The sequence below is a fragment of the Myotis myotis genome, unplaced genomic scaffold (assembly GCF_014108235.1).
Source record: "Myotis myotis isolate mMyoMyo1 unplaced genomic scaffold, mMyoMyo1.p scaffold_m19_p_3, whole genome shotgun sequence".
NCBI classification, from domain to species: Eukaryota; Metazoa; Chordata; class Mammalia; order Chiroptera; family Vespertilionidae; genus Myotis; species Myotis myotis.
Genome location: NW_023416335.1, coordinates 179,505,319 through 179,532,212, shown reverse-complemented (window position 1 = coordinate 179,532,212; position 26,894 = coordinate 179,505,319). Strand labels below are relative to the sequence as shown.

The 26,894-nt window shown below is 39.7% G+C and overlaps 2 protein-coding genes across 2 annotated transcripts in view; one reads left to right on the top strand and one right to left on the bottom strand.

Moving 5' to 3' along the window:
• Nucleotides 1–234: 234 nt before the first annotated feature.
• On the bottom strand, nucleotides 235–1,546 carry CUNH12orf77 (chromosome unknown C12orf77 homolog). The gene is given in 2 exon segments (XM_036299023.1): nucleotides 235–297; nucleotides 1,400–1,546. Coding segments are annotated over 2 exon segments (210 nt in total).
• An 8,132-nt stretch (nucleotides 1,547–9,678) lies between these two features.
• LOC118650822 (inositol 1,4,5-triphosphate receptor associated 2) overlaps nucleotides 9,679–26,894 on the top strand; it is a 39,950-nt gene continuing 22,734 nt past the window's right edge. Inside the window, exons 1-8 of the mRNA XM_036299224.1 lie at nucleotides 9,679–10,249; nucleotides 11,232–11,321; nucleotides 14,570–14,750; nucleotides 17,734–17,813; nucleotides 17,903–17,981; nucleotides 19,552–19,710; nucleotides 23,453–23,570; nucleotides 25,830–25,880. Coding sequence (XP_036155117.1) covers nucleotides 9,679–10,249; nucleotides 11,232–11,321; nucleotides 14,570–14,750; nucleotides 17,734–17,813; nucleotides 17,903–17,981; nucleotides 19,552–19,710; nucleotides 23,453–23,570; nucleotides 25,830–25,880 — 1,329 coding nt within the window. The remainder of the gene's footprint in view (nucleotides 10,250–11,231; nucleotides 11,322–14,569; nucleotides 14,751–17,733; nucleotides 17,814–17,902; nucleotides 17,982–19,551; nucleotides 19,711–23,452; nucleotides 23,571–25,829; nucleotides 25,881–26,894) is intronic.

The following is a 26,894-nucleotide window of genomic DNA, read 5'->3' as shown; positions in this document are numbered from 1 at the left end:
CATCACAGATTGCATTAGAGAGAAGGGGCTGTGTCATACATATATATGCTATTTACATGGCATGGTTTAATTTCCTTGAAAGGTTATTTTGAAGACTGGGGAGGGAGTCTCTCAGAGGCTCTCTGATTATAACAAGACAGACAACTGCTTTCAGGTCTGGCAACATAAGGGCTCCTTCTGGTCAATGTGCCTTAAGAGGAAAGGACTTGCCAAGTGAACATGCTGTTATCATCTCTACCTACAGTATATCCAAAAGCCAAAGCCCCATCTTGGGTTTCTTTTAGTGAAGTCTGCATGTTATCCCACATTAACAAAGCCTTAACAGAGCCTGGGTGGGGGTGGAGAAACGGTTTCAGCAGAGACTGAACCTTTCTGGCTTACATACTTTATTAATTACTAGAGGGCCGGTGCATGAATTCATGCATGGGTGGGGTTCTTTGGCCTGGCTGGTGATCGAGGGTCTGATCCGGGCTGGCTGGTCAGGAGGAAGGACCACGGGAGGTTGGCTGTGGGAGAGCACTGACCACCAGGGGGCAGCTCCTGCATTGAGCGTCTGCCCCCTGGTAGTCAGTATGTCGTCATAGCAACCAGTCCAATGGTGGTAATAATTGCTTAGGCTTTTATATACATAGATTATTATTTATGTTGCTGTTGTTAATCCCATTTCCACTGCTTTTAGAGAGAGTGGAAGAGAAGGAGGGAGGGTGTGAGAGAGAAACATGGATGTAATAGAGACACATCTATCAGTTGCCTCCTGCACTTGCCCCCAGCACTTGCCAGGACAGGTGCAAGGAGTGGGGATATGTGCCCTTGACCAGGAATCAAACCTGAGACCTTTTGGTGCACAGTCCAATGCTCCAACCACTGAGCCACATTGGCCAGGGTGAGACTGAACCTTTCTGGCTGCCTGCCTGGGGCAGGTACCAGAGGAACCCATACTCATGAGTGCTGTTCCCAGCAGAGAAGCTGAGGAAAGTGTTCTGTTAGAACAGCAATTTTCAACCTTTTTCATGTCATGGCACACAAACTAGTTACTAAAATCCTGCAGCACACCAAAAGATATATGTTTTGTCGATCTGACAAAAAAAGGTATAATTTTGATTCATTCACACATGACAGCTATTGTTGTGTTGGCTGTTGTCATTTCTTTTATTTGATAATCTAAGGAAGAAAAGGTCAGTGCCCCTGACCAAATAGTCAGGTATTGTATGTTTTACATTTTTTGTGGCACAGCCTAGAGTGGCGTGGCACACGGTTGAAAATTGCTGTGTTAGAATAAGCACGAGGCAATCAATCAGTAAATAATGAAATAACATCTTTATTCAGTTCATTGCAGAGCCATTGATATTTATTCAGGTCATTCCTTTCACTGCTCTGAGACACATCAGGTGTGAGGCACTTAGTTGGAACAGGAAGTAAGAGTATAATTTACCAGACAGGTGACATAGTCTAGTGGATTCAGAACTTGAATATTATTTCTGGCTCCACCGCCGGCTTCCTTTATGACTAGGAGGGAAATCTCCCTGGGTGTTGCTAGTTTCGACATCTGTGTAGTGATAGGAAGATCACAAGTATGGATGTGACATTTCATTTGATGGGAAATCGAACAGAGCAAGACTAATGTGAGGAATGAGTTAGCTGGTCATCTCTTGCTGGGCTTTAAGACGACATCAAATATCTGAGTAAGTCAAAGGCGTTTCAGAAAGTGCGCCATGCGTGTGTGATCTCGTTTCATTCCTGCGATAACCCAGGAGTCCTTCATGAGATTGATGCAATTTTGCTGGTGAAGAAACTGAGGCACAGGGAGTTAAGTTGTCTAAGGTCACAGAACTGGTGAGGGCAGAGCTGGGATTTTAAGTCAGGTTATTTCAATCCAGAGCCCAACTTTTAACTATGACAGCCCTTCCCTCTCACTTGGTGACAGAAACGATGACCCACAGGCATAGGATCAGATAGAAGAGATCTGCTGAGCACCCAAAAGGAGCGGGGGAGATGGAAACCTGGGGAGAAGTAGGAAAGGGGGAGACGGAAACCTGGGGAGAAGTAGGAAAGGGGGAGACGGAAACCTGGGGAGAAGTAGGAAAGGGGGAGACGGAAACCTGGGGAGAAGTAGGAAAGGGGGAGACGGAAAACTGGGAGAAGTAGGAAAGGGGGAGACGGAAACCTGGGGAGAAGTAGGAAAGGGGGAGACGGAAACCTGGGGAGAAGTAGGAAAGGGGAGACGGAAACCTGGGGAGAAGTAGGAAAGGGGGAGGCGGAAACCTGGGGAGAAGTAGGAAAGGGGGAGACGGAAACCTGGGGAGAAGTAGGAAAGGGGGAGACGGAAACCTGGGGAGAAGTAGGAAAGGGGGAGACGGAAAACTGGGGAGAAGTAGGAAAGGGGGAGACGGAAAACTGGGAGAAGTAGGAAAGGGGGAGACGGAAACCTGGGAGAAGTAGGAAAGGGGGAGACGGAAACCTGGGAGAAGTAGGAAAGGGGGAGACGGAAACCTGGGGAGAAGTAGGAAAGGGGGAGACGGAAACCTGGGGAGAAGTAGGAAAGGGGGAGACGGAAACCTGGGGAGAAGTAGGAAAGGGGGAGACGGAAACCTGGGGAGAAGTAGGAAAGGGGGAGACGGAAAACTGGGGAGAAGTAGGAAAGCACCGAAGCGGGGTCTGTGAAGCGTGTGATTAGGGGCCGGAGTGGTGTGGCTGGAGAAGCCCCTTGCGTAGGAAGTAAAACTGCCAGTTGGAGAACAGAATTTCAGTTCCAGTTACGATGCTTTGGGCGGTGTGTTTACAATCCTGATCCTCGTGTGCTTTTTTGTTTGTTTTGGGGTAGGTTTTATTTTGTTCTGTTTTTAAAATGTTTGTCCCAGCTGAACATATTTTCGTGGAACGGGAAATGGAATTATAGAAAATTTCATTCATTTCTGAATCTGTATGCTACCGATCTAAACATATATACACATATATTTACTTTATTTTATTACTACTCCACAACCTCCCAACTATCTCCAGGTTTCATCAGACTGTTCACCTCGTGCTGCCAAAACCACAAGTTGCCTGCCACCCCACCTCCCATGTTTGTCCAAGCCTCCAGCTTCCCAAAATATTTCATTACTGAAAGCCCAGCTTGTGTCCCATCTATTTTTAAAGGCTGCGCAACCCACACCGAGCTCATTCTGTTCTGACTTCCCATGGAGCTTAATGTACCACTCACGTACTTCTTTATATAATTTATATATCTTGTCTCCCAGACCAGCCATGGTCCCATAAAAGACAATGATTAATAGCATTAATGTTTTAGAAACCACGCAGCACCTGGCCCAATAGAAATGTCTGACATTTAACTTAAAAAGTGACTTTTTCTTCATCCCAATTAAAGAGTATATTCTGAATGATCTTTAGTTCATTGTGATCGACTTGGTGGGAGTGCCCCCAAATGGCATGGATGCACCCAAAGAGGTCGCCCTCATTCCTCCCACGTGTCTTCCCTCACACCCGTCTTCTCATGATCTTGGCTAAAACCAAAGAGGCAGGTGTAGCTCATCAGCGGCTTCCCTGTTCTCCAGCCTCGGCCTTTCACCTCACTCCACATAACCCTGCAGAAGTTAGCTCCACCCACACCACCTGATCCCCCGGGCCTTCATTCCCAATTCCCAGTTCTCCGAAGATGGTTCTTGGAATGCTGGTGACGTGAAAATAAGGTGGTAAGTTTTCCTCCCAAGGAAGTACATTTTGGTGGATGCCAGCTCCCTTAGTCATTTATGGTGGAACAAGTCCTGCCCTACAGAGGGAAAAGCAATCCCAGATGTAGCCTCTCTATTGTCTCCTCACCCCAAACCCAAGCTCAACATGCTTGTGGCAAATGAGACCAACCTCCCATATCAGTCTATATTCCAAGTTCATTGGAATCTTGAAACAAATCTGGGAATAAAACCTAAACACTGAGAAAATTGGGGAAAAGATGGGTGGCTGGAAGTGATAAAGCTAGGTTCCCCAGAAATGTAGCTTTCACCACAGGCAAATCCCAGAGTTGTTTTCAAAGGGGCTTTAGCTACCTAAAGTCTTGAACTGTCATTTTCAGCCTTGATCGTTTGGATGTGTGTTAGTGGGAACTGGTCATGTGGTTCTGTAGACGGTAAGAATCTGGAAGCACCTGAGTGCTTGGAGTCAGAGATTTATGCATCATAGGTTTTCTCCTGGTTTCTGAGAAGAAAAGCAGACTTCACAGAATAAGAACTGAAACAGAAGGACACTGTCAGTTTTCAGAGGCATGTGTGTGACTGTGCTATTTAAGGAATTGTTCCAATGTGAGATGTTTATAATACATTGGGTGTGACCCAGCCATGGAGCTTAATATAACAAGGTGAAGGGAATGGTGGGAGGAGAGGGTTTCACTCTATACCAGCTTGCATTTATTAGTAATCAAAAAGGGTTGCAGATGGCAGCCTCACTGGGCATTGCTAAATCTGGAACTTGTGGTTTGCAAATCATTTTTTAACAGCTGCTCTCATCTACCCTACAGAAGGCAGGAAAAAGTAAGTGTTATTAGTTTATCACATTAAATTCAAGTCACAAAGAGACTGAAGAGGGTGTACTTTGGCAAATGTAAAACTTACTGGCTAAGTAGAAAGCCATGCTCTGCTCTCCCTCTGGGTTAGCTAAAGATAAGTTTCCTGGGAACATCTCAGTGAACAGATGTTCCTTCTTATGTCTTGATGAAGAGTTTGCTGGCACTTAATTGCTAGCAACGGGCTCTTTCGGCAAGAGGAATCCCTTGGTTACCTATGTACATACACAGGCATACCTGGTTTTCTTATGCTTTGCCTCATTGCACTTTATGAATGTTGTGTTTTTTACAAACTAAAGGCAAAACCCTCCACCAGAAGATTATGACTTACTTTGTTGTGGTGGCGTGGAACTGAACCCACAATATCTCCAAGGTATGCCTGTGCCCAGATATATATATATATATTTAATTTTTTACATACATTGATTAAGGGTTTTGCCTTAATTAAACTACCAAGTGGAATTCACTTAGGTGAAAGTTTTGCATGGATTTCATAAGTATTGAATGATTGTTAAAATAAACTACCTAATTTAAAGTTTGTAAGTTCAATGTTTAAGAAACAACTATTAGTAAAGGGAGAGCATTGTAAATGGCTGGTAAAAGAACGATGATAACATTGTCAACATAACTTTTTTTCTTAGTCTGAGTTTGATTCATGCTTTCTAAAGATCTTTTTGAATCTGCTGACTTTTTCAAGTATCCTATTTTTTCTCTCTCTGTCTGTATCATATGTCTTTCTTTGCAAAGAAATTCAGCTGTTTTCTTAGTGATTGAAAGATATGAATATTAAAAAACACAATGATCTTATGTCTGTCTGTAAATTCTAAAAAGAATATGAAGTATTGTCTATACTGTACACACATGGTGAATTTATTCTAACCTATTGACTATTTCTGTAAGTTTCAAAGAGTGAAAAATTCTTAAAGGTTAATGCTGAATGCTGCAGTTACATCACAGGTGGAAATTGATATGTAATGAGTAGCTTAACTTTAGGTAAGAAACAAATCCAACTTGTTTTATGCTGCCGTGCACCAGAGACTTTTAATTATTGCTTTGCAGCTTTTAGTTGTTGCTTTATAGTTTTATATCAAGGAGATGGTTGAAAATTATTGATTCAAGAGCTTTTACTACAACAACAAGGCAATTCAGGCAATAATAACAACAGGACTCAGGTTGTAGAAATTAGAAGGAGGCATAGTTCAATCAGTAGGATAAATAATATTAAGTAGGTGAAATAATTGGTTTGGATAATTTCCAACATTATTTTATACTACATTTAGCTGATGGGAATCCAATGGGATTTATGACTCTACTTTTTAATGTTCAGTTTATAACCATGGATTTAGCAAACAATCTGTATAGCACAGTGCATAACACATAATAGATGCCCCCCAATTTTTTTCTGTCTTCACTGCCAAACTAGAATAACCCCCTATTATATGTTCTCATAGTCCCTGGCACCTTTCTTTTCCAATGTGTAATTATTTATCTGGGGACTTTAGGATTGCTAGATTTAGATAACAAAATATAAAGATACACAGTGAAATTCTAATTTCAGACAAATAACAAATAATTTTTCCATGTAAGTTTTTCCTATGCAACTGTTGTGACATACGTATGATAAAAGAATAATCATTGTTTATTTGAAATTCAAATTTTTTTTATTATTAGTTAAGGTATTACAAATGTGTCCTCATCCCCCCCATTAACCCCCAACCTTCCCCCCACACACACACACTCATGCTCCCATTGAAATTCAAATTTTATTGGGCACCCTGGATTTAATCTGGTTATCCTGCTGAGTTACTTGCTCATATCTGTATCTCTCACAGAGTACAAGTTTTAGGAGAGCATTTGCTCATCATTGTATCTCTAGTACCTGTATAGGGTTTTGCACTCTTTAGATACTAAGTATTGGTTGAATGCCTAGAGTGATGAATGATATGGAATGCCACTAAGAGCCAAGAACTTAAAAACAAGAATCCTTGCCGTTGGGGTTTCTACAAGTGTCCCATCTCTACATAGTAACTGTTCAATCAACTAAAATGGATAAATAAGGAGGAAGTTCCTTTAAAAGAGAGACTCCAAGCAACTGATTCTGCTGGTACAATTAAGTTTCAGTGTTTAATTTCCAGTTCATATTTTTTCAAAGACAGTTAGTGCACAAATCAAGGTAGACTTGTATTTTTAAGTGTTAGGCTGATTACAGCTAATCTAAAACTAAAACTAAAACTAAAACTAAAACTAAAACTAAAAAAGAAGCTTGGACAGGACAGACAGGAGATGTTTCCAGGCCATATATGAAGAAGGTAGCACAAATTTTGAAAACTTTATCATCACATTGTACTTATTGAACTCCCACAAATGTTCTGCTCTATATTAGAAAAAGCAAAACAAGTGAATCTTGTCAAGTTCTGCTAGCTCATGAAGAGTTCACTTAAGTGTACTCTTTATAAGGTTTAGTTTATAAACTCTAGAGCAGGCTCACTTAGGTGAGTTAGGGAAGTTCAGAAACCAGATGGTAGGAGAAAAATGCCTTGGAAAAGCAAATAGAAATGTGTGTCTTACATGCTAGGAACATTTTTTTAAAATTATTTTTATTGTTGAGAGTATTACAGATGTCCCCTTCCCCTCCTCCCCCCATTGACCCTCTCCACCCTATCCTTACCCCCAGGCTTCACTGCATTATTGTCTGTGTCCATGGTTATGCATACACATGCATATAAGTTTTTTGGTTAATTTCTTCCTATTCTCAACCCCTTCCCTCTGAGATTTGTCAGTCTGTTCCATGCTTCCTTGTTTCTAGATCTATTTTGGTCATTAGATTCCACATATAAGTGAGATCATGTGATACGTGCCTTTCTCTGATTGGCTTATTTCGCTTAGCATAATACTCTCCAGGTCCCTCTCAAAGGGAAGAGATCCTTCGAATCAGTCACAAAGGCCCACAAAGCAAGGTCTTTCAATGGTGACTTGAACATCACATTAATGTTCAACAAGGAGGGTAGACGGGATCTGGGATTTTGAGGTTCTGATCCCAAGGCTTCTGTTATCCCTGTGCTCAGCCTGTGCTTCAGTTCTCTGGCACCACATTGAGAACAGGACAGACACTTAACCAGTCTTCTTCACTGGACAGGGAAAGTCAGGTGGCTTCTGTTACATCACCATCATAGTCGGCCATAGATTTGGAATGTGTTGTATTCACAGGTGAATTCTCTCCTGTTGTTGCCACTACTTCACTTCTCACCTCCCTGTTGAGCAATGAGCAGCTCCTGGATGGCCAGGGGAAATTCTGCAGAAAAGGAAGTAGCTGCTTAGTGGAGAGTCAACAGTCACTACAGCTGGGGAACAAGTCCATAAGCCTGGTAGTTGCATGATATAGAATTGTGGGTTATCAATTATGCCAATATTGCATTGAGTATCTAGAAAGAATCACATAATCACTTTTGAATGCAAACATTAAAAATGTTTTTGAGAAAACAACATGTATACACATTTGAAACAATCCAAGAATAGAAGACAAAAGTCAATTAAATGATAAAATATATAGTACAATATACACACTAGGAAAGAGCAGAAAGAGTTGAGTCCAATGAGATACTGCTTCTAGGATTTGAATAGAGGAAGGTGTTTAGACTTGGCACTGAAAGATAACCTTCGAATACATAGAAAGATGGGTATTGTCAAGTGATAACAAAAAGGTTCAAAGTGATTATTAAATGGTAAAGGATTCTGTTGGTGGAAATTTTATGGGCTGGAGCTGATGGCCATCATGTTGAAGTAAAACGAAAGCAGATTAAGAGGACTTTGAATACCTTCTTCTTCCCAGTCTAAGTACCTTCTCCAATTATAGTTCCTTTAAAAATCCTGTAGCTTTTGTTCATTTTCAATTATGGATTTTTCCCCCTAAATTTCTGAGTAGAAATTTTTCTTAAGGTCGTAAAAAATCATAACTTTCAAACTCATTGCAACTATTCAAACTATTGTAACTCTTTGCCTAGAGTAATTTAGATTTTATCAGTTTAGACAAAATTTTGGACTTATTTCCAAATTCCTTAAGTAGTGTCTCATAAGAAGTTCTTATCTTATTAAGGTGTATTTGACATACAACATGAATTAGTTTCAGGTATACAGCATAGTGATTTGACATTTGTTTACATTGCAAAGCTCTTCACAATATGTCTGGTTGCATCTGTCATCTTACATTACATTCCCATCACTTATTTATTTTATAACTTGAAGTTTGAACTTCTTAACTCCCTTCACCCATTTTGGCCCCCAGGCCCTCTCCCCTCTGGCAACCACCAATGCGTTCTCTGTATCTGTGATTCTGGTTTTTGAGCAGTCATTTGTTTAAGGTCATATATTCTGCCATTAAATAAAATTATGCTAGAGTCAGACAGCTTTTGGCTCAAATATTAAAGATGTGACCATTATCAAGTTACTTTATCTTATAGAGCCTTAGTTTTATTATCTTTTAAAAGAGGATATTTTCATATATCTGACAGGCTTTGTGTAAAGTTTAGACATAGCACCTGTAAAATGCCTGACATAGGGCATATGTAGTAAGTTCTCAATAAATGAGAACCAGAACAGGTACTCAAATGGGAGCCGTTAGCATCTTCGCCATTATCATCTTATTTGGCCAATAATTATAAGTGGAAATCAATATGCTTAGGAATCAGCTTCTGAAGGAACCCCTGGGTTCAGATCTGGGCTCTGGTACTAACTGGGTGACTCTGTGGGTGTCTCCCTTTTTCTCTTTTTGCCTGAGAATGGAGATGATAGTAAGGCTTACCTCATCGACTTGTTTTGAGGATGAAATGAGTTGACATTGAAAAAGAACTTACTACCATGCCTGGCATGTGATAAGTATTTTAATTATGTTAACTGTTAAGATTCTCTAGAAATTTGAGTGCCAAAGTTAAACCCGTGGAAAGTTGTTTAAAGCAATTGTTTAAGAACCGTTAGTTAAAGATATCTTATCTTGATCCCTCCAAAGCTGACTTAAGAATAAATCGCCTATTGCTAAACTGTACTTAGGACAATGTTGACTTTAAGACACATGTCTACTTCTGTCTGCACTTCAGCCATTTCAGCTGCAGAACGCGAGGACGTCAGCGATGGCCTCTGGGAGGAAGGGAACTGAGAGGCGGCATAACCCAGTGGAAAGCATCTGTAGGAAAATCAGAGCCATCCAAAAGAGGGAAGAGCTTTCCAATCAGAGTCAACAGATTATCAAGTACCAATCCAGCAGTTTTGATAGTCCACAGGCTAACACCAGGAAAGATTTTGAAGGGATACTGAAGAAAATGGCTGCTGCTCACATTCCTACACCCAACACTCACTTCTCAGCTCCTGAAAAAGATGATGCACTCATCTCATCTCCCCAAACAGGGTCTCCGAGAACCCCATCTGTCTCTCAGCTCAGCTCCCCTGAGAATGCAACCTACTCCATCCTCAAAAGTTCTGAAAACATCTCAAGGCTGAGATCACAGAGCTCCCAGAATTACGGATCGTTGGTATCACAGACCAGAAAGCGGGAGTCCTTCTCTAACAAGGATTTGAATAACTATGGGAATGAAAATCATTTTAGTATCTTAAGACTTGACTTTGATTCCACCTCTGATCAAAGCTCTGAAATTTTTACTCCTCAGGATTCAGTGGGGAAAAATTGGTCTCTGAATGAAGATGGTAAATATTCATCTTTTAATGTTCTTTCAATAAAGCAATAAACATATCACTTTCAGGATACCTGAACTAAACACACACACACACAGCCAATTCACATTATTAAAGCTTGGATAGAAACATCCATCTTTCCCTATTTAATTTTTTTTCTGTCTTAAAAGAACATTTTATATGTAAAATGTATTTTCTATGATTTCAAGTAAAAACCTCATAGAAATTCTGGATTGCATTTATAATCATAATTGTTGGTATTTCTCTACTGACCTGAAAACAAACTTTCTCTAGGGCAAATGAGAATGTCATGATGGCAATACATAGATCCAGGAGAGGTAAAATCCATATAGTTCCCAGGTCCCTTGCTAAAAACTAGCATTTTAGCATTTTAAAAAGTAACTCATTAATGTATTTATTTATTTAGTTATTTTGTGAGAATAAAATGTGTAAAAAGAAAGTGTGCATTCCCAGTAGAGCCAGTAAGTCAGGCCAGAGGAGAATGTAAAGTTTTCAGGCCAATTTCAATAGAAATTTCTGGAATTCTGCTTAGGGGATTGCTTACAGAGTCCACTATATGAAAGGCACTGGAAAACAAAACAGTGAAAAAGCAGTGCAAAATGACACATGTTCTGTATAGCTAAGTTTCTTTTCCCCCTCTACTTTTCTATTTGTTATACTACTTGCTTTTTCTGAGTACTTTTAATATTACAAGGCAAAAAAGAAGAAAATAAAAAAAATAAAAAGAAAGCTCATTTCCCTCTCCTTTCATCTATCCTCCCCCCCCCCTACTTTTATCAAACATAAATTAAAAGAAAAAATGAATAATAGACCTTTCAAGTCCACTTTTTTTGCTTGGCCTATTTAAGTTAAGTAACCAGTACTGTATGTTGCTGTTTATTTAAATGTTTTCTTTGTTAAAATTAAAACAAACTAGTTAATCATTGTAGCACAGAAAAGCATGTTTGAATTTACAAACTTTTTCATTTAATAGGATGGAAACTAGACACGGGTGATGGCATCAACAGGACCTGTGAAGAGTTCTTCACAAGCGTTTTTCATGCATGTGACACAAACTGCAGAGGTAAGTTGAAAATTACCTACTGAAATGTTTGTGGTTTTCATCAAATCCTTGTGCTTTCTATTGTGAGAGAAAGGGAAATGGTTTACCTGTTGTGCTCTGTGGACCTGTCTCCACACATGTGGTGGATGCAACCTAATTTGAGAGGAAGGATGGCTATTTAGGTATTGGTTATGTCTTTGTAATTTCTTTGTGTGTTTTTTTGCATGTTTCACCAGTGTTTGAATGATTTTATTGAGCTTATCAACTGGTTTACAAACTCCAATTATTGATGGAACTATTGACATGTCATAGGTGCTGCCACAGAAGAAATGCATACTTCATAATGTATAAAACCACATACACATTTAGCTCAAATTTTTCAATTTGAGATTTTCACTTCTGCTTTTTTAAAATTTCCGCAAGTAATTTTTAGTACATGAATGATTCATACTCATTGTAGTAAATGCAATAGTATATAGGTAAGCAAAAAGGAAGGAGAAAACCATCAGTGATCCTATTCCCGTAAGTGACCATTGTTAGTGATTTGTTTTATAACCTTCAACCATTTCCTCTCTCAATGTGGTTTTGTTTTATTTGGAATATATATATATATATATATATATATATATATATATATATATGTCATAACCAATTATGTCTCATTTTTAACTCCAACCATTTTTCTCTCCATTCTGGATAAATGTGAGAAAAATTCAAAACATTACAATATTTCACTGTAAATATTTCAATTCATATTTCTAAAAGATAAACTGATTTCAAGCACAACTACCATGTTGTTATGACTAAAAATGCAACAATTTCTTAATATCAAATATCTTGCCAATATTCAAAAGTTCTCATTTGTATGAGAAATTTACTTTTTCTTTAATAGTTGGATTTTTAAGTCAATATCCAAGAAAGGTTTGTTCATAGTAATTAGTTATCTGGCTTATATCTATGCTCCCTTTCTATCTCTCATTTTTATTGTATTTTAAGTTATTTGTTAATGAAACTGGTTCTTTTATCTCTGAATTTTGCTGATTGTGTGACTGTAGGAACACTTAACCTGTTTCTCTGTCCCCTATATTTAGAGGTTTGATCAGATAAAACCTTGGTTTATTTATTTTTTTGGCAAGAATTCTACATAGATGTGTTATGTATTTTTATCAGAAGGCAAAACTATTGATGCTGAAGGCTTAAATCTCCTTTCATTGGTGATATTCTATCATTTCTTCCTAGGAACTTTTTTTAATTTTATTGATTTTTTTTTAGAGAGGGCAAGGGAGGGAGGGAGGCTTAAAACAACATACATTTATTACCTCACAACTTCTGTGGATTAGGGGTCTGGGCACAGCTTACCTGCACATGCCCCAGCCAGGGATTGAACCCACAACCTGGGTATGTGCCCTGACCAGGAGTCAAACCCACCACCCTTTGGTGCATGGGACTATGCTCCAACCAGCTGAGCCACATCAGCTGGAGCATTCCTTCCTAATTTATCAGCTGGAATAATCTACAAGAGAAACTCTACTCTGCTCCATCAACTATTTTGTTGTCCTCAGTCTCCTTTCTCATAGGGGAGACAGGATAAAAGCTTGATTGTGTTTCTCATCATTTGAGAATAAAAGTTGTGGCATATATATATATATTGAGTGGCCAGATTATTATGACCACCTGACATTTGTAGGCAAATTAGCTATAATTTCACGCTGAAGTTGCTAGAGGGCCAGACCATTATAAATAGGGAAGCAGGTTGTTTACCACGACAGTAGAAGTGATTTTTTTTCTGAAGATATGGGTAAACAATGCAATTTAACAGCATTTGAACATGGGATATATTTGGATGTGAGTGGCCAGATTATTATGACCACCTGATGTTTGCAGGTAAATTGGCTGTATACTGCATCGTTTGGGATATGGAAGCCGAAGGCCTGTTCAAACACCTTTAATGTCTGCAGTTACCAAGATAAAACGTCTCCAATTCACACAGGAACACAAGGATTGGACAGTTGAGCATTGGAAAAAAGTCATGTGGTCTGATGAGTCACGTTTCCAGTTGCATCATGCAGATGGCAGAGTGAGAAGTTGGCAGAAACAGCATGAAAGCATGCACCCCTCCTGCATGAGTACAACCCTTCAAGCTGGTGGGGACAGTGTTATGGTTTGGGGCATACCATGGTTTGGGAAAACATAATCATGTTTTCCTGGCATGATTTGGGCCCTTTAATTCGTGTGGAACAACGTCTGAATAGCACAACATACCTAAGTATCATTGCTGATCAAGTTCATCCTATCATGTTAATGGCGTATCCAAATGGAGATGGCTTCCTCCAACAAGGAACCATGCACCATGCCACGGTGCTCGTATTGTGCAGGAGTGGTTTCAAGAACATGAGGGAGACTTTACCTTGCTTAGATGGCCCCCATAATCACCAGATCTCAATCCAGTTGAGCATTTGTGGAACGAAGTTAAAAGAGCCATCAGGCAGCTGGTTCCACAACCATCAAATCTCACAGAACTGGACAGTGCTATTCATCAGGCATGGTGTCAGATTCCTCGCATCACCTTTCAACATCTCGTGGAGTCAATGCCAAGAAGAATCACCACAGTATTGAAGGCAAAAGGTGGCCCAACGAAGTACTGATGGGGTGGTCATAATAATCTGGCCACTCACGTTCAAATATATCCCACTTTCAAAGGCTGTTAAATCACGTTGTTTACCCATATCTTCAGAAAAAAATCACTTCTACTGTCGTGGTAAACAACCTGCTTCCCTATAATGGTCTGGCCCTCTAGCACAGTGGTTCTCAACCTTGGCTGCACATTAGAATCACCTGGGAATCTTTTTAAAATCCTGATTTCTGGGCCTCATCCTCCAGAAATTCTGTTTCTTTGTTATGGGGTGAGGCCACATTAGTAACAAAGAAATGGCGAACCTTTTGAGCTTGGCGTGTCAGCATTTTGAAAAACCCTACCTCAACTCTGGTGCCGTGTCACATATAGAAATTTTTTGATATTTGCAACCATAGTAAAACAAAGATTTATATTTTTGATATTTATTTTATATATTTAAATGCCATTTAACAAAGAAACATCAACCAAAAAAATGAGTTTGTGTGTCACCTCTGACACGTGTGTCATAGGTTCGCCATCACTGTCATAGGGCATGTTCACAGGATCCAAGGAACCTGGGAGAATTAAACACCTCACTTATAAAAAATGCTCTTAACCCATCTTTCAAAACTAATTTGCCTTTTCTTTTCCTAAGGCTCAGTAAGAATTGTCAAAATAATAGATTACCTCAGACAAATAACTAGTCAAGATTCTAAAGACGGTGGCTTTGAGGAGCTATGGAACATGCTTGATCCTGACAGGAGAGACCTGCATGTGGATCTGGAAACTTTCCACGCCATCATGAAAGGATGGATGGCTTGCTGTAGAATCAAATGGTCATCAGCAGGAAGCATTTTCAGGTTGTTTTAACAACTGATTACAGTTAATGCTAATCCCTGGTTTCTTTGTGGATGGAAATATTGTGATCTGGTGCTTCTCACACTTGAGCATGCATTGCAATCACCTGAACAATATTGTATCTGATTCCTGGTCAATGCCCCCGCACCATCCTTGCCAAGATTCAGTAGGTCTGGGGTGAAGCCTGATCATTTGCATTTCTATGTGTTTCCTGGTGATGCCGATGATGGGCACCCTTTGAGAACCTACTATGTTAACTATGTTATTTCTAATAACATTTATTTTTTGTGATTAGGGGGCAGCACATACTGTGTTCTCAAAAAGAATTGCGCTGGCATAGGGGTCAAGCAAATTATTGATACTGACCACCAAATCTCCAAATGTACTTACACTCAGAGTGAACACCCTTTTGAGGTCAGTGCGGATGTTTAGGCAGTGAGTGTAATTTAGAAGCCTTGGATATAGGGAAGCTAAAGGGAAAAGGAAATATATAGTGGGATAGAAAAAAATTATGGAGAAGAATGACACCATGATCTCAGGTGCCCCTGGTGAATACTGAAGAGTCACCTTCTTTCACAGGAAATTCATGTGGCTTTCACTTAGCCACCAATCTCTAGCTATCAGCTGATAGGTGCTAGGGATTTGCTTAAAGAAAACTTCAAGCCCAGAGAGTGGTAACACTTGCTAGATTCCACATAGGGTTAAGATATATCGATGACTTAAGAAAAGACTACCAGCCCTAACCAGTTTGGCTCAGTGGATAGAGCATCGGCCTGCAGACTGAAGGGTCCCAGGTTCAATTCCGGTCAAGGGCATGTACCTTGGTTGCAGGCACATACCCAGTAGGGAGTGTGCAGGAGGCAGCTGATAGATGTTTCTCTCTCATCGATGTTTCTAACTCTCTATCCCTCTCTGTAAAAAATCAATAAACTATATTAAAAAAAAAGAAGACTACCAAAGTGGTGTTTAACATACATGAGTTAATCATGAAAGCAAGATAAATATATAAATACTAGAGGCCCGGTGCACAAAAATTTGTGCACTTGGGTGTGTGTGGGGGGGAAGAGGTCCCTCAGCCCGGCCTGTGCCCTCTTGCAGTCTGGAACCCCTCAGGGAATGACCACTTGCTGGCTCAGGCCTGCTCCCCAGGGGATTGGGCCTAAGCTGGCAATCAGGCATCCCTCTGGCAGCCCGGCAGCCCTCGGGGGATGTCCACTTGCCAGCGGGGAGCAGACCTAAGCTGCAGTCAGACATCTTTAGCGCTGCTGAGGAGGCAGGAGAGGCTCCCACCACCACTGCTGTACTGGTAGCCATCAGCCTGGCTTGTGGCTGAGCAGAGCTCCCCCATGTGGGAGCACACTGATCACCAGAGGGCAGCTCCTGCATTGAGCGTCTGCCCCCTAGTGGTCAGTGTGTATCATAGTGACCAGTCATTCCCAGTCTTTCTGCTGTTAGGGTCAGTTTGCATATTACACTTTTACTATATAGGATAGAGGCCTGGTGCATGGATGGGGGCTGGCTGGTTTGCCCTGAAGGGTGTCCTGGATCAGGGTGGGGGTCCCCACTGGGTTGCCTGGCCAGCCTGGGTGAGGGGATGATGGCTGTTTGCAGCTGGTCACACACCCTTCAGGGTGGGGGTCCCCACTGGGGTGCCTGGCCAGTCTGGGTGAGGGGCTGAGGGCTGCTTTCAGGCTGGCCAGCGACTGAAGCTCCCAGCCTCTCCTTTTTTTCTTTTTCTTTTTTTAAATTCTGGAATTTATTTACCTTCTATAATTGAAACTTTGTTGCCGTCACTGGAGCTGAGAGCTGGGGTCCTGCTCGCTCCAGCTCTGAGGCCACGGCTTGCTGAAAGCAGGTATTTGGGGTTTGTTTAGCTTCTATAATTGAAACTTTGTTGCTTTTGGAGCTCAGAGCCAGGCCGCAGCAGGCGGGAACCTTGTCTTCCTCCATCACTGGAGCAAGCAAGCCTCCTGCTCGCTCCAACTCTGTGGCTTCCAGCCGCCATCTTTGTTGGTGGTTAATTTGCATATTGCCCTGATTAGCCAATGGGAAGTGTAGCGAAGGTACGGTCAATTACCCTTTTTGTCTTTTATTAGATAGGATACCTAATCTTATTAGTAATCAAAGAAATGCAAATAAAGACAATGTACCATATTTGCCCATTGGTTTAGCAAAGCTGTAAAAGAATTACTCTCTCCTATGTTGTCAGAGCAGGTGGAGAATTAAGCCCACCCTCATACATTGTTGGTAGTAGTGCAGGTTGGTTTTTTTAATGAGCAATTTAGGAATGCATATAAACCCTTAAAAATATGTGATATGTTCAAGCTAGTAATGTAAGTTTAAGAAAAATAACCAATCATGTACTCTAATATATGTGTAGAATGCTGTTTATGATAGTGATAAATATAAGCAACCTAACTATTTAAAATCAGAGAGTTGGACAAATAAATTATAATACTTCCATACACTAGAATCTTAAATAGTCACTCAGAATTATGATTAGATCAATATTTGACAAGAGAAATATTCATGTATATGTATGTATTTCAAATAATAGGCAATTAATCCATATTTGCAGTATAATCCCATACTTGTAAAAATATGCATAGGAAAAAGTTGAAAAGAATATATTCCAACATTATTATCTTTTCCATGATGGTTTTAACTTTTCTCTTTTTTTGTGAACTTTCTCATTTTCTTCTTCATGTTAAATTAAAAGGTTACGGAAGGTGAAAGGAATGAATGCCTTACATTTCTTTTCTATTACCCTATTTAAGCACCATATTGGGCTCCATTTAGTTGCTGAATGAATAGAGTTTTTAAAATCCAGAAACAAACACCTGAATAGGAAAATCCAGAGTATATCTGAAAAGTTAGCTAAGCTTTGATCTGGCAAAGAATCCTAGCTCATTGGTTTCTGTTGTTGTTGTTTTGTTTTGTTGGGGTTTTTTTTGCCCACAGTGAAGGAGTGAATAGTGGACCAGGCAGCAGCATGGATGATTCTGCCCTTGACCAGGACAGCATAAAATCAGGGAGAGCAAGTATGTATGGGTTTTCTTGCTATTGTTCTGCCACTGTCTTGTGGTTTGAAGAAGTGGGTTTTCATTATTCTCTCTTGTATGTGTTTCAGTTAAGATGATCACAAATATAACAGAGTCTGCATCAGGGAACTTCAAGGCTTTGGGCGGAGACGTGTCTAGAGGAATCTTGTAAGCATTCTTAGCTGTCATGCTTTCTCAAGTGCCCCAACTTTTATTTATTTTATAGATTTATATATTTTACTTATGATGAAGTCACTTAGCCCTTTTTGTGTGTGTGTACTAGTGTTGCCATCATTTATTTTTAATTATTAATGATTCTATCTTAATTGTATTTGAACTAATTTATGTAAGACATAAATTAACATTTTCTCACTCATGAAACCCTTCTCCTTCACTGACATCATGTGTTTTCCATGGAAAACAAGTCCCATTTGAAGTAGAGTATGACATTGACCTTAAGTTCTTTGGTGCGTTATTTTTTAAAAATCTTTATTGTTGAAAGTATTAAATATGTCCCATTTTCTCCCCATTGACCCCTTCTAGCCCGTCACCACCCTCTGCCCCAGGCCTTTACCACCCTATTGTCTGTGTCCATGGGTTATGCATATATGCATACAAGTTCTTTGGTTGAAGGATTATTATTATTTTTATTGTTTAAGGTATTACAAATAGTAGTACATATGTCTCCTTTTTTTCCCCATTGACCTCCCCTAGACCTCCCCTACCCCCAGCACTTGCACTCACCCGCCCCCCTCCCCCCCAGTGTCTTGTGTCTATTGGTTGTGCTTATATGCATGCATACAAGTCCTTCCATTGATCTCTTACCCCCTCAACCCTCCCTGGCCTTCCTGATGAAGTTTGACAGTCTGTTTGATGCTTCTTTGCCTCTATCTATTTTTGTTCAACAGTTTATAATGTTCTTTATATTCCACAAGTGAGTGAGATCATGTGGTGAGGGGTTATTTTTAAAGCACTTCTTTAATAGATACAACTTTAGCATTTTGGCTAAATGTGTATTTTAAATATCAGGGGGAGGTGATGCTGTCTCTCCCTTAGTTTATCTTTGCCACTTCAGATTTCATCATGCAAAAAGGTGGTTTAAAACCCATCTACCCAGTCTTTGCTAAGACCTGTGGTAAGCTGGCAAAGAAGAAGAGGAGGCCGGGAACTCCATGAAATATGCAATCCAAGCTTTCACAGGGTTTATGATCTAATGTTGGTGGCGAGAGAGACACAAACATTAACAAGCTGTAGAAAATATTAGGGAACATGAACATTAAGTCGAGAGGTACAGGCTACAAATGTAAAACTCCAAACACTGTTTCCTAGTTAAAGGCCTATTAAAACCTGCCACGATCCCTTGACTGAGAGAGTAATGTGTCCATTTATTTCAGGATCGTCCATAACACAGGCAGAAATAGGAACTCGCCAGTGTAGATGGTACAAAAGTTGGGAGTGAAGTGGAAAGGAATGAACAAAAGCTGTGCAAGTTGGCTTGATAACTGGCAGATGATGCATACCCGACAATTTTGGACTAATCTTTGATGCTATTATAATCGATGCTTGAATGAATGTTTATTGTATAAATAAACTCCATTAATGAGGATGGAAGGTGATAAAGTAGAAAATCTTGCGGGAATATGTAAGCCTGTTTGGGCTTAACTATATGCCTTATTTTGATGGGAAGGAATTAGATATATTGAAGATTATTTATTCTTACTCCTTATTTCCTCTGCAGAGAGGTGTCTGACTTGATTACCTATGTAGAAGAGCTGCATTTCAACAAGCAGAAACTGGAAGAGGAAAATAATCAGCTCAAGCTGGCATTGGAAACCTTGGAAGAAGCTAACAGCCGGTTATCGGAGGACTGTACTGAACTGCGCCTGCAGATAAAAAGGTGAGCCCTTGAGGAGTACGGCTGTGGGGCTGCATGCTGGAGTTTTCAGGGTGGCTTTTACTTTAAAAAATATGCTTTTTATTGAGATATAATTCCCATCGCATAAAATTTACCGATTGAAACTGTACAATTCAGTGTTTTTTTGGTATATTCACAAGATTGTGCAACCACCATCATGATCTAATTCCAGAACACTTTTATTCCTCCAAAAAGAAATCCCACATGAAATAGCAGTCACTCCTCAGTACCTGCTTCAATCTGTACCTTGCAGCCACTAATGTATTTTCTGCCTCTATGGATTTGCCTTTTCTAGTCATTTCATATAAATGGAATCATACAATCTGTGTCCTTTGTGACTGGCTTCTTTCACTTAGCATATGTTTGCAAGATTCACCCATGTTGTAGCCTGCACCAGTACTTCATTCCTTTCTATTCGGTGAAAAACAGCCCATTGTATGGATATATGCCATTTTGTTTATTCATTTTTCAGAGGATGGACCCTGGGGTTATTCCACTTTCGGCTCCCGTGAACATTGCTGCTCTGAACACCTGTGTACCAGTTTTTGTGTGGACATGTTTCTAGTTCTTTGGGGTCTATACCTAGGAGTGTACTTGCTGGGTAGTAACCTACACTTAGCATTTTGAGGAGCTGCCAAACTGTTCTCCAAAGCAGCTGTACCATTTTATATTCCCATGAGTAATTTCTGTCAGTTATTTTCTAGCAATGATGTTCTCTAAGTCACTCAAGGTCGTGTTCTCTAGGGAACACCATGACACCAAGGGGCCAGATGTGGACGTATCCAGAGAAGTTGTGTGGTTTTGTTACGCCCTTATTCTATGCTGTCACATGCTAAGTATTATGAGAGATTTGTTGATGAGTTAGATTTAAAATGTGCCCTCACGGTACCTATACCCTAGAAGGATGATAAGGAAGTTCCTGACCTTAGCTTAAGTTGGAAAGGCCAAAAGCACCTAGGAGACTACCAGGTAGTGCCCGACACTGGTGAAGTGGTTGCAGGAAGATGCTTGACCATCAGAAAAGAAGCAACAGGTTCTCACTGAGTTGTGTTTAAGATGCAGGTGCTAATATTCTGAATGGAAAGTTGTAAGTTTACTTGAAAAGACGGTAGAGCATTTTGACCGTGGACACATATCCTCGTAATTTTTTGACCAGCCAATCCAGCCTCCAAACCAAAGTATAAACAGTAACAATATGCTTACCTCAAGCTCTTGCCATTCCACATTTGAATTATTTATTATTTATGTGAAATATAAGAAGTTAAAGTTGATTTTAAAAACAACTATGCATTGGGTGAACGTGTCGATTAGGGCTTTTGGTTGTAACACGTTTCTTTACTGCGGACTCTGGTTAACTGAAGCAGTAAAGAAATGTGTTAGAAGGGAATTGGATTCCTCACAGAAGGACAGAAAGGCTAGAGAATCAAGATGAGCAGCCAGAATGCCAATGTCGACAAAATTAAGCTTTTTTTTTTTTTTTAAATATATTTTATTGATTTTTTACAGAGAGGAAGGGAGAGAGATAGAGAGTTAGAAACATCGATGAGAGAGAATCATCGATCAGCCGCCTCCTGCACATCTCCCACTGGGGATGTGCCCGCAGCCAAGGTACATGCCCTTGACCGGAATCGAACCTGGGACCTTTGAGTCCGCAGGCCGACGCTCTATCCACTGAGCCAAACCGGTTTCGGCCAAAATTAAGCTTTTTGTCCTTCGCTTTTCTCCTTCCCCTAATCCTTCAGAAAGGGCCTCTGTTTCCTTTCATCGCTCACAGCCTATTTTTGATATTGTACAGGTGTCTGGTTGTAGTATAACTTGTCTTCTATATGAACTGCCCCTTGTTAACAGGAGGAACTTAATCTTACCCACCCTGATTACCCCAGTGCTTAGGAGAATGTCTGCCACAGAAGAGCTCTCTCATCCTTCCAGTTGCCTGCAAGCCAGAAATCTTCGTCTCCTTTTTCTTCCTCAGCCTTCGCTTCTAAATCAAATAGCAAGGCCTGTTCAATGGACCTACTTTATGTCTCTCAAATAGATTTACTTCTTTTCATTCCTACATCTGTCACGTAGTTCAAGTCAGCATTACCTTTCTCCTGGATCATGACAGCAACCTCCTGATTAGGTTCCTTGCCTTTTCCAAAAGTGTCACACCTAGGGGAATGCTCTTCCTAAAGGCCCATCTGACTACATTATGCCTCTGCCCTAAACACGTCAATGGAGCCCTAACATATTCGGGATAAAAATCTAAATTCTTTCATCTGGTTTGCAAAGCCTTTCATGGTGGGGCCTCTGTTGCCTTATTTCTACTTCTCGTTTTCCACTCTAGGCTCTAACAGTATCTAACTGCTTGCAGCCCCCCAGCGAGCTTCTGTTCTCTCCCTCCCTTCCTCTTCTTCTTTATCATGATCTGAACTGTCTGCCTTTAACACAGTGTCTGCAGAACTTGGGTTCACTCCAACCTTAGTTCTTGTCACACTGTATTGTAAATGATGATTTTCTGTTTACCCCCACTAGACCATATATTCCAGGAGGGTAGAGTTCTCGTGACTGGATTTACTTTTTTTCTCTCTAGTATCTAGCATAATGCCTGGCACAGAGTTGGAGCTCAACAAATATATGTTGAATGACCAATGTAATTCTTTAATAAGGCACACATTGTACCTTCTTTGAGACTCTGCGCAGAAAACAGTTTATAATCTAGTGGGAGCACAACTAGGTAATTCCATGATATGGATTACCATCATACATTTAATAAGCTTTCTTAGTTGGACATTTAGGCTGTTTTCAGTGCTTTGTTACTGTAAACAATGCTATAATAACCTTTAAAATAAAATACAAGGTGTCCCCAAAAATGTATACATACTTTGAATGATTATAAAGTCAGTGTTTATTAACATACAGTTCATTTTCAAAATTTAAAATAATCTACAGAAATGAATAATTTTTTGTCAATGTCTGTTTTCAAACTGATGACCATTCTGGTCGAGGCACTGCTGATAATGCGAAGCAACGGAATTACAAACTTCAAGAATCATTTCATTTGGTATTTGTGTGCCTCCAACTCGACTGCTGTTGGTTTTGTACTGTAAACTTTATCTTTTATGTATCCCCATTAAAAAAACCAAAACAGTCTAGTGGCACTTTAGGATAAATTTTCTTTGTCCAAACCTTAGTTTGGCTTCACCCATTATTTCAAATCAGTTAAACCTGAAAAGGAGTGAAAAGGGAGTTATCAACTATTGAAGTGTGTATACATTTCAGCTGTCATCTCCTTGACTAGTGTTAATCTGCTCGAGGGCAAGGGCCTTGTCCCTTTTGTCCACCATCATGGGCCCCTTGCAGGGTACAGCACCTGGAACATGCTATTATTGAATAAATATTTGTGGAATTGCACTAACTAATATTACATCTTATTAGTAGAAGGAAAGAACTGTGGGATTCAGCCAATGAGGATTTCAAAGGGAGTCTCCAAATCTTTATCTTTGGGAATATGTTTTTTTCCTTCTATCACTTTCCCCTACCATCACCTGCCCCGAAATCCCTTTCTTTACCAAGGACTATGAAAGATAGTGGGTATATTTTTACTATTGTTGGCATCTGGTTTATATTTTCAGTGGTTTTCAACTTGGATCTAAAAATAGTCCTTGGTTTTTCTTAGCATGTTTGACAGTTACACTTGAGGTTTTGCTCATCACCTTCTTCCCCCCCACCCCCACCTCCACAGTGCCCACCAGGCTATGATGAGAACAAATCTGTTACAAGAAGAACTAGAGGAACTGAAAACTAGTATGAGTGCTGCAGAAGAGCAGAAGACCACAATTGTAGCCCAGAACAAACAATTAGTAAGTCATCCAAGTTCCTTGAAACACCAAGAGGGTTTTGGAGGCAAAAGTCAGCCAATAGTCTGATAAATGAATAACGGTAACACCTTTAAAAAGTTAAGGCAGGTAGGATGAAAACCTGTATTTTCCTTTTCAACCAAGATTAAAATTATTTAAAAATGGCTTGGTCATATTCACAATGGTTTGTGAAGATCTAGAAGATCTCTAAAATGCATCCTGAAGTTGATAGGTGAATTCATAAGTACCTAATACCAAAATCCACTTGAATTTTTTTTTAATTCTCCATCAAACTTTCAACTTTTTCTCAGTTAAAAAAAAAAAGATCAAGTTTCCCAATACTTCCAGATTACTAAGAAGCTCCATAAATCAGTCCTTATACTAAATCAGTACAGGCTTGTAATTTTTAGAGCAAATTGCTATTTAAGCTAAGCTTTAACTAAACAGAGAAGTACATAAACATTTTTATTGAGAATGTTAAGTTGTTATTTTTAGTGATATATTACAGCAGTAGTATTCTAGCATTGCTAATGACGGTGGGGTCAGCTGAAAGTCATTCAGACTAGTTTATTTTTAGGTCTGTAATTCGTCAAGAGACGGGCTCCAGGTCTGTGTCAGTCACTCGTGACCTCCCACAACCAACACAGCTTAGCTTAGCTCTTACCTCAATAGTAAAATGTGGGACTAGACTCACTGAGTGTCAGGTGACTCTGTAAGTGTCTATGAATGCACTACAGGAAATATTCGATTTGGGGCCAATGAAGAGCTTTTATCTGGATGTAATGTAGAGAAATTATCAAGAACCTACCCTTGAAAATCAGAGGGCCAGCAGTCAAGTCCTGACTCCTGGAGCTGTGTAACTTTAGACAAACTACATACCTCTTTAAGCCTCAGTGTCCTGAGACCCTAGGTCTGAGAAGGTTATATGAGTTAATATATGGAAAGCACGTAATGTCCTCTTTCCTCCTAGGGCTGGGTAATACTAGCTATTATTAAAAGCAAAGAGTCCTAGATATGCAATTCTAATTCTTTGCATTATATAGTGTTTTAAATTTTAAAATAATTTTGAATATTTCATTGGTAATCATGGAAATTCATTGAGGTAGAAACAGAAGTAGCTATTTTTCATGTAAAAATTAATATAATTATAGGTAAAGTCCAGAGATGTTTTGATTATTCAAAGTCAATTGTCTAATAAATGATAAAGCTAGAATTGAACTCAGGTCTTCTGATTCCAATTATGTGTGCATGGGGCAGGGGTGTTCCTTCATTCTTGTATTAATGACAACCTAGCCTGACATGTTTTCCCTTTTATTTTTATATTATAACTAGAAGCCTGGTGTATGAAATTTGTGCATGGGTAGGGTCCCTAGGCCTGGCCGGTCATCAGGGCTGATCTGCGGGGTGACCAGTGGGACAATGGGGGGCCCCCGCTGGCACCCGCCTTGGCAGACCTGGCACTGCCTGCTCGCTGGCCCCACCCCCCGCCTCTGCCACTGATCAGGGCCTGCGGGCTGGGGGCAGCTCCTGCATTGAGTGTCTGCCTCCTGGTGGTCAGTGCACATCAGAGTGACCAGTCATTTTGCCAGTCGTTCTGCCATTCGGTCGATTTGCATATTAGGGTTTTATTATATAGGAAGGTAATTCCTAGTTACTCTATAAAAATAAAGAAATGCATATTAACAAAAAAACTCCCACTAAATTCTTATCCTACCATATCAATATATTTATCCTACCATAACAATATGTTTATCGTTAACATTTTGGCATTTATTTTGTCCTGGAATATTTTTTTTCTTCTGAGGGTTCTGAGTTTGGGGCTCTTCATTAGAAAATAATTTTTTTATAGTCATATGGTAATGTTGAATCTGGGAATATCAACAGCTTCAAGTAGAAAGCTAGATTTCTTTAAGATTTCAAAGTGCTGTTTAAATAGATGAGTTCATAGTACCTGTCATAAGTGGATGGCGGGAAGTAGCAGGGCAAGAAGCCAGGCACTTTCTTTTATGTTTTTAGTCTTTCCTTCCTATTGTTATAGATTAAGTCAAGGAGAAGAGTGACTTCTCACAGATCCCAAGAAACTGTTAGCCACAGACTTAAGCCCATGTTGGAAATATTTTCAGGCTAGGCTCATTTGTGATATGTCAATGCCATGTTTAAAACTAATAAGGAGAAACAATGTTGATAGTCTTTGCGGTAAATATGTGGTATTTTCATAAACTTCTAAAATATTTTTAAATGACTTTTCTTTTAATGAATCAGGAGGCAGAAAACCGGGCTCTGATTCTTAAGGTTCGGATTCTCCAAGAGGAGGTATGTTAAAATCATTAAACATGGGCACCAATAAACTGATAGAATCAATCAATCATGGGTCCTGACCCCGGGTTAAATAGAAATGATGTGAGTATTCAAACTCCCGTGGGCCAAAACCCAGGTTGCTTTGTCAAATGACAAATGAGGGAGAGGGGATAGGATTTTCATGTCTGGACAGAAGTATCTTATTACCTTTGTATATGTCCATGGAAGAAGTGGGGTTTTAAAAATTCAGATTTAAGATGAAGTGAAATTAACGCATCTAAAAACTATACAAATCGAGAAGGAAAATGTAGAAATTATATATTACCTTTCTGTTATTATTCTACTGAACTAGGTGGCAAATGTCTTGAATCTAAGACCCAGATCTTAAATTCACTGCAAGTCTGACCTTGGAAAAGACATTTATCTTTTTTGAGCTAAAAATACCTGTTCCCTCAGTTATTTTAGAGATAAAGATAATGCAGGTGAACCCATTTGTTTAATTATAATGTACCTCATATATGTTAGGAAATATGAGTAAGATCTCTAAAAAATGAATAATTCTATGCAATATATATTTTTAAGCAACAGAATCAAAGCAATGAAAGAATGGGTAACAAAGCTACTCGTTACTATTTTGGAGAGAAATTCTATGTAGGTACATTTTGAATGGCAAGTGTTATGCACATTTTAAAATTGGGGCTTTATAAAAGTTTATTATTTATTAAGCTGTGATGAAAAATCTGGAGAGTTATCCAAACTATGGACCAAATGAACATTAAAAAATTTCTTGGTGGGTTAAAAAAGAAACAAAGATTGGAAAGAAACCCTACCTTAGATTCAGACATGTTATAGCTACAAAAACTAGTGCTTTACAGTTAAGCTCCCAAGGTCAGATGCTTTTCTCCTCGCATATAAGATGATTGACTAGCATCAAAGAATTGTACCAAATCAGTTTAGAATTAAGATGGGAGGAAGGAGATTTGGAACCCTTCACAGCATTGCAATGACTGATTTCCATTAGAAAAGGCA